General features: G+C 38.4%; 1 protein-coding gene across 1 annotated transcript; it reads left to right on the forward strand.

The window, feature by feature from the left end:
- Positions 1-211: 211 nt before the first annotated feature.
- LOC124371120 lies at positions 212-9,684 on the forward strand. The gene is made up of 4 exons (XM_046829435.1): positions 212-222; positions 1,949-2,736; positions 7,823-7,838; positions 9,540-9,684. The coding sequence occupies exons 1-4, from the start codon at positions 212-214 to the stop codon at positions 9,682-9,684; spliced, it is 960 nt and encodes a 319-aa protein (XP_046685391.1).
- Positions 9,685-14,624: the final 4,940 nt, after the last annotated feature.

Raw genomic sequence — 14,624 nt, forward strand, 5'->3', positions numbered from 1 at the left:
TACCGTTGACAAAACCAGCGTAGTGAAGCTTTCCCTCTCGCCGCAGTCTTCTGGCCCTTCCAAGCAGCGCCTTGTTACTGGGGTAAGGTGTTCATTAATAAATACACTGGTCGCGGGGAACGAAGCTGCGATATCCGAAGCCACAAGGTTTCTCTTGACTCGTGCGGCAGCCAGCCACATCTCCCTGACCATCCTCGACGTAAACTGCACGATGAGAGGCGGGTGTGTGTGCTTACGAGAGTACAGGCGAAGGCGGTGAGCAATCGACACATCTCCTTGAATCGATCTAAAGTTGAATCGATTGAACTTTATTCATTATCTATTACTTTTTTTCTAAATTCTATTTATCTTTCTCTGTTCATGATATTTCTCTTAGCTGTTAATCACATATTTTAAAATTTTTGTTGATTTATTAATGTTAATATTGTTTGTTTTACCTACTATTTTATGATTATTTTTTCTTAATCCTTTTTGAGAACGGCAAATGGTAAATTATTAATGGACATTCTAAACGAGAAGTCTTATTAATGTTCTGATATGGCACATAATACTCTTGAATTTAAATATTTATACATAATGACTTTGCTATATATATATATATATATATATATATATATGTATATATATATATATATATATATATATATGTATATATATATATATATATATATATATATATATATATATATATATTTACATATATAGATTATTAGCAATATTTACACAGAACTCCTTATAAAACCTACTTGTATTGATAGAAGGCGAGGCAGAATGTCATGTACAATTTATAAACAAACAAATTAAATTTGGTCACAAGTTGTCTAAACTTACTGTAACACTTGTGAGACAAGCACTTCAGAACTTTGTGGCTTAACTTTACTTTAATGTAAATGGGTTTTGGATCAGATACGTCTGCTTCGCCATAGAGGAACTTGCTGCAACCTCAAAATAAACTGAAGGATTAGAAATAGACAATCCCAAATACCAAGATAAAATCTGTGTTTATTTTAAATATTATTTTTTCGTATCGAGTAAATTTGTAGTATTAAAAGAACAAAAATATATCTTAGATTAATGCATGGTGTAAACGAAATATTACTGCCTACGTGTATATTTTCCGCATCTGGACTATGCATTCTTGTCTCACAACAGTTGACTCTACTATGCATATGTCTAAAACCTCAATTGTTAAAAACAATGGTTTTGTTTAAAAAAAAACTTAATTAAACTATTCCAAATCATACATTGGTAACACTTAATAAAGCTGCCTATTTTTATAAATAAATGTCTAGTGTTTACAATTATCACATGAAGAGAAAGCTTTCGCGCTGGACATGTAGCATGGATTTTTTATCTTTTGGAATACTTTAGTTTAGTTCAAAGTGTTTCTTATTACTATATACATGTTTTATTTCTTTTGATTTTATCTACTATTTCATCATGAATTGAGATCACCAAAAGATTATTGATAATGTCGACAACACTCTGCTGTTTTTAAGATTGATAATGTTAATGTGTTTTGGAAAATCTTCCATAATTATTTCTTACTTATAAATTTCATATTTAGAGTTACTTTGACGAATTGGCGTAAAATTTAATATTTCTTTCTTGTCACGTTTTGTACAATTCACAAGAGTTCCAACATGCTGGTGCCCTTGCAAGAAGTTAGACTGTACTGCAATGTATTGGTTTAAGCCATAGCAACTCTATGCAAGCCTAGGATATGTTTCACATTTTGAAACTTAGCAATTAGCAAAGAGACTTTCGGTAAATTGTTTAATTATTGCAGCGATTTATGTTTGCTGTATTTTTAATAGGATTTCTAATAAAGGACTTAGCTAAAGAGTCGCTTGTTCTTTATTTTTATAATTTTATCTGTATTGGAAAATGTATTACTAGAGACAAAGTCAAATCTAGTGCGCGATATTTTGGATGTAACTTTCTTCAGTTGCTACCTCACCCCAAACGAGGCTATCCAAGACTTCCGCGACAAGATTGATCGTTTGGAGGAGAGCGTGCTCGGCACCACTGGGCACGTTGTCGTTGGCGGTGATTTCAACGCGAGGGCTGTCGAGTGGGGAATGCCCTCTACCAACTCCCGGGGGAAATACATCTTGGACTTCATCGCCAGGGCCGGGCTCGTCATCCTCAACCAGGGCGATACGCCTACTTTCAGGCGCCCCGGGCAGAGAGGCACGATTCCTGACGTAACCTTCGCGTCTGAGTCTCTTCTTTCGAGGATCTCTGGCTGGTGGGAGGTGGAGGATTACACGGGTAGTGACCACCAGTACATTGTTTTTGATCGGCATGATTTAAAACGTAGAGTTTCCGCATCTCGGGAAGGGCCACGCCGGTGGAACACCAATAAACTGGACGTGGTCAAGTTCACCGAGGTCATCTCTCGAGGAGCGCAGGCGAATCCTGGTGAGGCTGGCGTCGAAGTTTTAGTAACATCCACGATGGAACTATTTGTCTCGGCCTGTGACCGGTCTATGCCGCGAAGGAAACTCCGCCGCGACAAGCAACCCGTCTCCTGGTGGACTGAAGAGATTGCGGAACTCAGAAGAACATGCCTTAGAGCAAGACGTGCCGCCACTAGAGCGCGAATTCCTGCAGATAGAGTTCGTAAGTCGGATGTGTACAAAGCTGTGAGAAAGTCTCTCCGCCGAGCTGTCAACAGGAGCAAGGCGAATAGCTGGAGGAAACTTCGGGACGACGTCGATTCCGATCCTTGGGGTTTGGGTTACAAAGTTGTGACCCAGAAACTCGGCGCCCGCTCTCCACCCTCCATCATGGAGGGCGCCACCATGGAGAGGATCGTCACTGCCCTGTTTCCTGTACATCCACAGCGACCACTAGTTGACTTCGAACGGGTGGAGAGGGTTCCGCTTTTTACTATTGAGGAGTTGGAAACCTCCGTTCTCACCCTGAAGAGCAACAAGGCTCCCGGCCCGGACGGGATTCCCAGCGAGGCTCTGAAGAAGATTTTCACCATTAATCCCGGGTTGTTGCTGAGAATGTACAATGCCTGCTTGGTTGAAGGAGTGTTTCCATCTCCCTGGAAAACCGCCAGGCTGGTGCTTATTAGCAAGGGAAAAGGTGATCCAGAGCTGCCGTCGTACTATAGACCTCTCTGCATGCTGGACACGGCTGGAAAACTTTTTGAAAAATTGATCCGTTCCCGCCTGATTTCTGCCGTGGTAGCTGTCGGGGACGTTTGCCCTCGTCAGTACGGCTTCAGAAAGGGACGATCAACAATCGACGCGATTACGGAAGTACAGAAAGCAGTTGAGAGAGCCGAGAGCCACAACCATTTCTCCCGCCGAGTAGTGCTTCTTGTTACGCTTGATGTCAAGAATGCCTTCAACTCGGCGAGATAGGTCGATATGTTGGATGCACTTCGTGACCCCTTCCGCATTCCAACGTATCTGTTGCGGCTCATCGAGGACTACCTCCGTTCTAGGCGTCTGATATACGACACTCGAGACGGAGCGCGGACGGTGGAAGTCACCTCTGGTGCCGCGCAGGGTTCAATACTCGGCCCGGATCTCTGGAATATCGCTTATGACAGCCTCCTGAGATCCGAGATGCCAGAGGAAACCGTCTTAGTTGGGTACGCCGATGACGTTTGCGGCTCTCATCGCCGCACGCAACGTTGAGCTGGCCCAGCTAAAGTTGAACCAGGTCATGCGAGTGGTCAACGCCTGGATGTCCGATCACGGTCTTCCGCTTGCTCTGAGCAAGACGGAGATCATGATTCTCACAAAGAAGAGAATTGACACCGTCGTCCCGCTGCGAGTGTGAAGGAAAGTGGTCCAGTCAACGCGTGCCGCCAAGTACCTCTGAGTCATGGTGGACAATAAGTTAAGCTGGAGAGACCAGATCTTCCGTTCGGCGGACAAGGCTGCTAAGGTGGTATCTTATCTTAGTAAGCTAATGGCCGATTTCGGGGGTCCTCGGTCCAGCAAAAGACGGTTATTGATGTCCGCAGTCCAGTCCGTGCTCCTTTATAGGGCAGAGGTGTGGGCAGGCGCTCTTACCAAGGAATGTTATAGGTTGCGACTCGCCCGGGTTCAGCGTCAAGCTGCGCTCCGGGTGTGTTACGCCTATCGGACAGTATCCGAGCCTGCCGTCCTGGTGGTTGCCGGAGTCATCCCTGTCAAGCTCTTGGCAGGGGAGAGGAAGGCGATTTATCAGAGACAAGGCGAGATCGGCAAGGACGCAGCAAGATCCGAAGAGCGTGCCCGTACCTTCCTGCAGTGGCAACACAGCTGGGAGCATGAAACCCGAGGACGATGGACTGCGCGACTCAACGAGCAGGTTCAACCATGGCTCGAAAGGCGGCATGATGAGGTGGACTACTACCTCACGCAGTTCCTGACAGGTCACGGCTATTTCAAGTCGCTCCTGAACCGGATGGGCAAGACCGGTTCACCGGATTGCATCTACTGCCCGGGCGTTCCCGACGACGCGGAACACACCTTCTTCCGCTGTCCGCGTTGGGAAAGGCCCCGCCTGGAGACCTTAAGGAAACTCGGGGTTTTTTCGGTGGATACGGTCTGCGAAAAGATAATAGAGGATGAGGGGAACTGGGATTGTTTGTCACAGTTCGTCCGGGGCATCCTCCTGGAAAAGAAACCCGATCTGGACCGCGAAGTGGCCCACATCCCTTTACCGAGCGGCTGGATAAGGAGCGAACCCCACGGGCTTAAGCCAAATTTAGGCCTAGCCTGAAGTAATGTGATAAACAATCCCAGGTTAGAATCCTAAAGAGTAGAGGAGGTTTTTTAGTGGGTAAACCCGTTTTTAGGGGAGTCCCACACTACAGGCTGGCCACCTGCGTGCGTAATTGCATTTTGCCTGCCTCTCCCTAAAAAAAAGGTGCGCAATATTTTTTATTTGGTCTTTCTAATATGTATGTTTCAAAATGCTTAACTTTGTTTTTAGTTACCTCTACAATATCAATGTTTGTGATATTTGATCTTTTATGCAATAACATATTTGATTGTACTTTAACTTTTAATACCTGATTCTTAATATCTTGTTATTTACCGGAACTCTGTTATTGTTATCCGTAGTTATATGAGATACTTCACTAATTAACAGAGGATAAGCAATAAGGGCAGTAACAGATTTATTTAAAGTAGTTCTCTGATTGTTGATTCAGAAATTTGTGCGTAAAAAATTATACATACTTACTGGTACGAAAAATTAAGAACCCTTCACAAGCTGTCGTTAAACGACAACGTGCCTTTCAGAATTTAAATGTTGATTGATTGCCATTGAAATAAATTTCCCATCTCCTATTCTGTTCAATTTTGCCTCATCCTATGCCAATACCGTAATGAAAGTTGTGTTGTCGTTATATAAATAATATAATAATTTGATGAGTACACTAATACTGTACTAATATTAGTAAAATTTTCACTTTGTCATAAAACAGCTGATAAGTGTGGTGAAAAACTTTAAATTAAAAAGTAATAAAATTCTTCCACTTTAGCACAAAAATGTAGTTCTGAATTTTGTGAGTGGGTAAATCATCATCATTGTAGATCAGTTTAATTTGATTGAGGATTCTCACAACTTGCAAAAGAGGTTGTTGCTTATGTACAGAACTTTGATATCATAAATGAGCATAACATTGGAGAGAAACTTCTGCATACAGCAAGCCTTGCTGCACCAGTTTGGAAACTTATGCACTAGATTCGAATAGAATCACAAAATCTCAGGATACCCATAAATTCTAAATGTAAATGTCACAAACCCTTATTTAGAACAGCAAATCATCGACAAATTTTCACCTCCTCCACTAAACATACTCGCTTGTAGGTATATACGACGTACTTGATAACAACGAGGCCGTCACTCCAAACACAAAGTACATGATAACAACAAGGCCTTCACTCCAAATACGACGTACTTGATAACAACGAGGCCGTCACTCCAAACAGAAAGTACTTGATAACAACTAGGCCGTCACTCCAAATACGACGTACTTGATAACAACTAGGCCGTCACTCCAAATACGACGTACTTGATAACAACGAGGCCGTCACTCCAAATACAACGTACTTGATAACACCTAGGCCGTAACTCCAAATACGACGTACTTGATAACAACAAGGCCTTCACTCCAAATACGACGTACTTGATAACAACGAGGCCGTCACTCCAAACACAAAGTACTTGATAACAACTAGGCCGTCACTCCAAATACGACGTACTTGATAACAACGAGGCCGTCACTCCAAATACAACGTACTTGATAACACCTAGGCCGTAACTCCAAATACGACGTACTTGATAACAACAAGGCCTTCACTCCAAATACGACGTACTTGATAACAACGAGGCCGTCACTCCAAACACAAAGTACTTGATAACAACTAGGCCGTCACTCCAAATACGACGTACTTGATAACAACGAGGCCGTCACTCCAAATACGACGTAATTTATAACAACGAGGCCGTCACTCCAAATACGACATACTTGATAACAACGAGGGCGTCACTCCAAACACAAAGTACTTGATAACAACTAGGCCGTCACTCCAAATACGACGTACTTGATAACAACTAGGCCGTCGCTCTAAATACAAAGTACTTGATAACAACTAGGCCGTCACTCCAAATACGACGTACTTGATAACAACTAGGCCGTCACTCCAAACACAAAGTACTTGATAACAACTAGGCCGTCACTCCAAATACGACGTACTTGATAACAACGAGGCCGTCACTCCAAACACAAAGTACTTGATAACAACTAGGCCGTCACTCCAAATACGGCTTACTTGATAACAACGGGGCCGTCACTCCAAATACGACCTACTTGATAAAAACGAGGCCGTCACTCCTAATACGACGTAATTTATAACAACGAGGCCCTCACTCCAAATACGACATACTTGATAACAACGAGGCCGTCACTCCAAATACGACATACTTGATAACAACGAGGGCGTCACTCCAAACATAAAGTACTTGATAACAACTAGGCCGTCACTCCAAATACGACGTACTTGATAACAACTAGGCCGTCGCTCTAAATACAAAGTACTTGATAACAACTAGGCCGTCACTCCAAATACGACGTACTTGATAACAACTAGGCCGTCACTCCAAACACAAAGTACTTGATAACAACTAGGCCGTCACTCAAAATACGACGTACTTGATAGCAACGGGGCCGTCACTCCAAATACGACCTACTTGATAAAAACGAGGCCGTCACTCCAAATACGACGTACTTGATAATAACGAGGCCGTAATTCCAAATACGACGTACTTGATAACAACGAGGCTGTCAGCCCCACTACAAATGAGGCGTTTATGACTTCATACTATCTACTAACAGTGAGATGAAGAAATATAATGATTTCTCTAAATCTACTTAATCGTTGCATGAACAGGATCTGGAAACTCAAAGGACCGCTACATCCAAGTAAAATTCGATTCTCACAGTAAAGGTTTTTTATGTATTTACGAGAAAATATTTTTAGACGGTGAAATGTCCAAAAATATCTATAATATAATTGGATTCAATGTCTCATTAACCGCATTTAATCCCGCTTTGCTTCAATGGGTTATCATGAAGAAGTATTACTTTCAAAGCGTAAAAATCCTACAATCAGCTATTTGCCGTGAGAGGTTTCCAAATCCCTGTACATATTTATGTTCTAATTCAACAAGCCTGGACGCTGGTGGCATTCAGTAATAGGGTCTTAGTGAACCTCAAGGCCACAATATAATTCCAAATCATCCTTAGGGTAGTCATTAGATAATTAGAAATATCTTACATATAGTTTTTAAGTGTTTACAGTTTTAGCTGGTGAACCGTAAGTGGTAATATATACCAAAAGTTACCAGTGAATTCGGATTCAGAAAAGAAATTTCCCGCAATGCACCTTTAGTAATCGTTATTACAAAGGATCCATACTTTTAAGTTTCTACAGTACAATTTAAACGTGTTCGACGTTCGACCTCAACTTAGTAAGCAAGTAATGCTACATACCTGAAAAATATATTATATTATAATCTTTTTAATTATTATTGTCCACTTTACATTAGAATGTTTGCATGATTTTGAGTTTTGACTAAAACTATACAGACTATTCTTACATACATTTGTCATCCGAACTTATCTAAAAAAGTCCATATTTCAGTGATGAGATAAAGACAGATTTTCTTATTGAAGCTAAAAGAAACTTAAATATTATTGAATTGAATCTCAGACATCTACACGTATACATTATATGTAACACTGTTCAAGATACAAGAAAATTGATTATAATAAATAGTTGAAGAAAATCTGTAAACATTCCAGGACAACGTTATTTTTTTCTATAGATGTATAAATAAAGGAGTTTTTTTATTGAATGACATCCATACTGGAACGAATGATAGGCTCACCAAGATATCTAATCAACTTAGCGAGGTATTTATATGATAATTTTTTTTTAAAGTTTGAACTCATACTTTCACTATTTTAATAGCCAATTCCTGGCGGTAGAAACATTCTGTGACCTGCAAGGCTCTGGGCATTAGCCAATTACCAATGTTCCAAGTTGTTTGAAAATTGTCCAGGTATATTCTATGGCCAATAGTAAATAAATGATGTTTATTTTACCCTTCGACTCCCCCTCTTCTTAGGAGTGAAAAAATTATCCCTCTAAATAAAATTTGTTCAGTTGTGACTAAAAAGTATTCAAGAATGTGTTTCAATGTCTATTTTCGGGATAACCAACTGGATTTTTTTATCCTCAAAATTACTTTGGGGGAGGGCCTTAAAACTCCCCGTAAAGATAACAAAAAAACGCACAGAAAATAAGCCCAAAGACTAAAAGGAGAAAATTGTGCCATCCTACTAAAAAAGTTTTATCTCCATATATCGTAGGAGGCAGACAAACAGACAGGCAATTACGTGTTCAAAAAAGGGACACCAATGTAACGTACTTTTTTAAATGACATTCAAGACATACAAGGTTTAAGTGATAGTCACTGGAGGATGTTAAAATACCCTGATCAAATTTAGATTTAAGTTGAAAAAAGTGTTTTTGGACTGTGAAATAACTCGAATTTCTCTCCAACACCCCGTGATATTTTAATGAATAGCTCTAGAGATTTCAGTAATAATTGAACTTTAATAGGCCAGTGCAGATGGATCTTAAATTTGAGATCAGTAGATTTTCAGTTCACGTGCTTTTAATGGATTAGATCTGATTAAATCTGAATTTGATTTTAAATGTGGATTAGGATGGGAAGAGTTACAAATACAAGTAGAGCACTCTATGAGAGAAAATTTAAATTAGTTTTTCAGTTCAAGCGCTTGTAATGAAATAAACGAAGGGGTTCTAGATTTGGCGCTGAACATTTAAATTAAATTATTAGCTTTGAATTCTTATACTTTGGTTTTGCTATGAATTGGATTTTAGGTGTGGATTAGGATTTCGAGAGTTAAAAATACAAGTAGAGCATTCTAGGAGAGAAAATTGGAATGAAATACATTTCTTTAAAATCTATGTGTATTATTACTATAGCATCAAATTCAAGTATGAACAGTTAACTAGCTCTATTGTCCGGGACTCGGGGCGTAGTCCTGTAATCCAGCTACTTGGAGGCCGGTTGATTGGATCCCCTCTGTCCCCGGGGTTGACTCCTGAGGTCCTCACGTTATATCTGTGACCGCACTCAAGAAGACGGTTCATGCCCACCGACATTCACGGTTAAGTCTGCTCTGGCCCTGGGTTCGGCTTAGTCTGGGCTCGGGGTTGCCGGGGCCCTGTGTTGTAAGACCGGTGACGCTCGACTGTGTGTATAAGCGGGTTTGGCGGGTGGGCTGGGATAGGCCTAGGCGACTTTAGAGAGACTCTCGACCCAATAAAACTGTAATGATATTTATATTTTATTAAAATAAATGGATTTTAATTTCGTGAGACTACATTGTCACGAGAGTTTTATTTTTATTTTTAATGGTCAAATATTTTATGGTTTTCTATTGAATAGTGTTAGTAGTGAGTTATGTATTAATATAGCAAAGTTCTTTAAAGTCAAATTTAAAAATAGTTTTTATACTGAGTGCTAATTCTAAAAGATTTTGCCTCTCTTTTTTATTTCAATAGTTAATTACGTAATAATGTTTACGATAGTAATTAATATATTGAAAAAATAAGTTGGATCACTTTTTGCCTCTGAATAAGCAGGACCGTCACAAACTTTTTTGGTTAAATCATGTTTTTATTTGTATAGTTAAATTTGAAAGGCGAATATCACATCTTGATACGATTAGCTACTGCAGAAATCTAGTCTGCAAGGTCCATCTTTAAGTAAAATGTTAGAACCGGAGATAAAGTTAGGAGACGTGTTAGTTAAACGAGGAATCCTATAGTATAACTCCGCATAGCTTTTCCACAGATAATGAATAAGGCATACCAACGACTCCCACGGTACAGGACTATTAAGTCAGATGAAAACATTGATTGCTAGACGACTTTTAAGGCGGTTACATTAAAGGAGTGACGAAGCCATCAGTACCATGAAGGGTAAGAGATTTTTACCTCCGTTTTAGGTTTCTTCAAAACACGTACTACCGAAATTAGATCATAGATTTCTGCATTATGGATTAATAGAAGAGATCGTGTGGAGACGATCTGGAACGCTTAATGCTTTGGCTCAGTCTCCTCCACAAACCTGTATCATTTAACATGTAATACAACATTTGTAACACAGAACTATTATTATATAATAAAATATATCATTAGATCTAGTTAAGACTGGATTGTTATTGGAAACTGCTTCTTGCCAAGTTTCACAAACCTAGTAAGGCTCTTTGGTTTCATAATACAAAACACAGTTTTTTTTTTTAATTTTTTCTACAGTGAAACCGATTTTACCATCCAATACGGTTCGGTAAATTATACGTATTAGGCTTAACTTGGTTTCCTATTCATACTGCTATCACCCCATTCTTAAATATTAACCAGTATTCATAGTTAGCTAACAATAATGCACCTATACATTGAAATAGTAAAAATAATTTTATCCTCACGTCCCATATACACTATGTAGATGGAAGTCAAATGTTCTCCAGTTCACATCCCTACGCAAGTCCATTCACTAGGAACGTTTCTTCCATATTTTTAAAGTACCAAAGTAACTAAATCGCTTCAACTTACTTATATTTTGGAGGTATGAGTTTCATTTTAGTAGTTTTTGTATTTGTTAAAATTGACTTTGACTGGTTTATCAACTTCTCACTCTTACATATTTATTTATCGCGCAAGTCACAGTACTTCCCAGACGTCGAATACGATACTTCTAATGGATCAGTTATTGTACCTAACAAACGATAAGTGCACGTTACCTAACCGTCGAGATTTAGACTAATTTATTCCTTTTGTTTACTTTCATTTTGTATTTACTGGAGAATACAGCATTTTATAAATTCAACAACAAATTCGAAAAATGAATATCCTATTAATTACTTCAGTGAATTTTTAAAATGGCTTAATATATTTAAAACTATTAGCAGAACTTTAGGTACTGTTAAAACATTATGTAAAGTTGGCTTACTCAAGCAGTTTCTATTTCGTTACCTTCAATATATTACTCAAAAGTTAAAAAAGTAAATATGAAGAGTTAAAGAAACCCACGAGATTAGAAGATAACAGGAAAGGAACGAAAAACCAGTGTGTTAGTAGTTATAAAGTGTAGGTTCTGGGACAGGACCTTTGACCCCTGTTATCTCTCTGCGGGGGGTCCTTATCAGTGATAACCTTTGACATTTCCGCATATTTTAAGATAAGCACGTGCCAGATAACCTTGACCCCAATTAAAAAGCAATTGACCTCAATTAAATAACAATTAGATAAGCCCGCGAGGTCGCTACTATTGTTTACGTTTCGTTATCGGCACGCGCCGGTTCGTATCGCGAATTCTTCACCTCTAGGTCATTGAAGTTGATATTATTGTTTACTTTCATCCCACTTTGGCGGAGAAAAAAACATTAAAATGTCAGAAGAACAAAGAAAAGCTTACAATTTAAGAGTTTTGAGAAATAGGTATCAAATATTCTACGAGAGACGTGAAGGTGAACGAATTCAGAGCTCTTTCGTTTCATCTTCGACTTGGACGTGGGGTGATTCAAAATATTACAAAGCACAGGTTTCACGTCCAACGGATACAAACAACTGCGTACAAGACTCTCAAGTTTCAAGTAGTGGCAGCTAGCTCTAAGGATGAAGATTTGAGACCGGTTACAACTTTTCATAAAACTTATAATTGAGAGTAATAAAAATTTTGTGAAAGATTTACTAGTAAAAAAATAATTTTATAATTTTGTTTTGATGTCTTAATAAAGTTAGAAGAGAGTTTCAGAAGATGATTGGTACAATTCATTCGTAAACTTCAAATTGCAGAGAAAGAAAAAAAGATTGTTGAAGATTTACTAGTTAAACAATTTTATGTATATATATATGTTTAATATAAATATAACTTTTTACTGAGGTATTAATTTTAATTTGTGTTAACATCCCAATAAAGATAGAAGTGTGAAAGATTCAACAGCTCAGAAGATGATTGGTATAATATTCATTATACTAAGCTTTGATATCAATTGACCTGACCTCTGATAAATGTTTTATCTAACAACCAATTTAATTTTAAAGTAAGCGGTATTGTTTGATCCACCGCTAACAGTGATTATGCACCGAAACATGCTTGCAACGTCTGCTCTCCTGATAATATCACATTTTTATTTGTCCTTTATTTACCCTTGTTTACTACATTTTGTCGACACGTGGTCACCTTAAACCTTTAGAATGATTAAAACTGTAAATTTCTATCAACACGTGTTCGCCTTTAACCTCAAACGTCAGTTCTGGATGGGTATATAGCGTTCTCCTCCTCAGAGAGTTGATCAAGTTCAATTTTCGACTTCTACTCGTCCGCTTCTCACTTAACAAGTAAGTACAACTATAAAATAGTGTGGTAGAAAATGGAAACCTTGCGGTGTTAACACAAGTTTTCTATCACACTTTAAAAATAATAATAAGTACTTAGTTTTATGGAGCAGAGAATGGAAACCTTGCGGTGTTAACGTAAGTTCTCTGTTATTAGTAATTTATTTTAGACCAGTGTGATAGAAAATGGAAACCTTGCGGTGTTAACACAAGTTTTCTATCGCACTTTTAAAATAATAATAAGTACTTAGTTTTATGGAGCAGAGAATGGAAACCTTGCGGTGTTAACGTAAGTTCTCTGTTTAGCTAGACATACATAATTATTATCATAAACAGCTTTAATTAATGTAAAACTTATTATTTTTTAGTGTCGAAGTCTCAACTAGGGTTCGTGCGTCTAACTGAAAACGCTTTTCCTCCACATAGAAGCTCACCTTCAGCTGCTGGTTTTGATTTATGTAGTGCCTATGATTATGTAGTACAGAAATTTGGCAGACAATTAATTAAGACAGATATAGCAATTAAACTACCTGAAAACTGTTATGGTAGAATAGCACCTAGATCCGGTTTGGCTCTACATCATTTCATTGATGTTGGAGCAGGTGTAGTTGACAGGGACTATACGGGGAATGTAGGTGTTGTACTATTTAATCATTCAAATCAAGACTTTGTTATTAAAAAAGGAGACAGGATAGCACAACTAATTTGTGAATTAATACTGTATCCTGAGTTATGTGAGCTTTCTGACGTGGGAGAGACCGTGAGAGGATCACATGGGTTTGGGTCTAGTGGTGTGTAGTATTAAAATAATTATAAACTTTTAAGATTTATTTAAGTTAAAATAAAATATTATATTTTTGTTAACTTTTGCAAGCGTTTAACAGGTTAACTAATTTTCTTTTTTTCTTTTAATGCAGAAAATGGAGCAAGCCCATCATGTCGTGGAAACCGTGGATTCTGACAATGAATCCATGAGATCTGATGCCGTGGTTGACCAACCAAAGAAAAGCACTTCTTCTTCTTCAAAAGTAGAGGGTGCGTTGATCAGCTTGATAGTTTTGATTCAAAATTTGTATACGATTGGGTTAAATTCTTTGGATATGTGGGAGAAGGCAGTCAACGGACTAAAAAAATGCGAAACTTTGAAAAACAACTTTGACGCTATGGCCCTAGTGTTTGACTTAACACAACTTATGAACGTTTTTTATTCCAATGTACATATTAACCCAGTAGATCTTAGTCAAGAAAAGGTCCCGTTGCTCACTGCAGAAGTGAAAACATACGATGAAGTAATGTCTTTTTTTAAACCAATTTTAAGTAAAAAACCGTTGAAAGGGAAAAAATACACACCTGAAATAGTTAATGCTGTAATTCAATGTTTAAATTATATTCTTTCGGGCTCATCTAAAAATGAAGAAGAAGAAAAGAAAAGTAGCAAGAGAGGTAGATCAAAACAGTTAAAACAAAAATCTGTTAAAAAACTTAAGAAATCTCGATCAGCCTCAACCTCCTCGTCTTCTTCTTCTTCATCTTCTTCTAGTTCATCGTCTTCATCAGACTCATCTTCTTGCAGTGAAGACACGGAATCTGAATCAGACTTTGATAGTCTTTTTAGAAGTAGGAAAGGGAAGGGTCCAATAGTCTTAAGTCAACAATTTCAATGTT

The sequence above is a fragment of the Homalodisca vitripennis genome, unplaced genomic scaffold (assembly GCF_021130785.1).
Source record: "Homalodisca vitripennis isolate AUS2020 unplaced genomic scaffold, UT_GWSS_2.1 ScUCBcl_914;HRSCAF=3862, whole genome shotgun sequence".
Lineage (NCBI taxonomy): Eukaryota > Metazoa > Arthropoda > Insecta > Hemiptera > Cicadellidae > Homalodisca > Homalodisca vitripennis.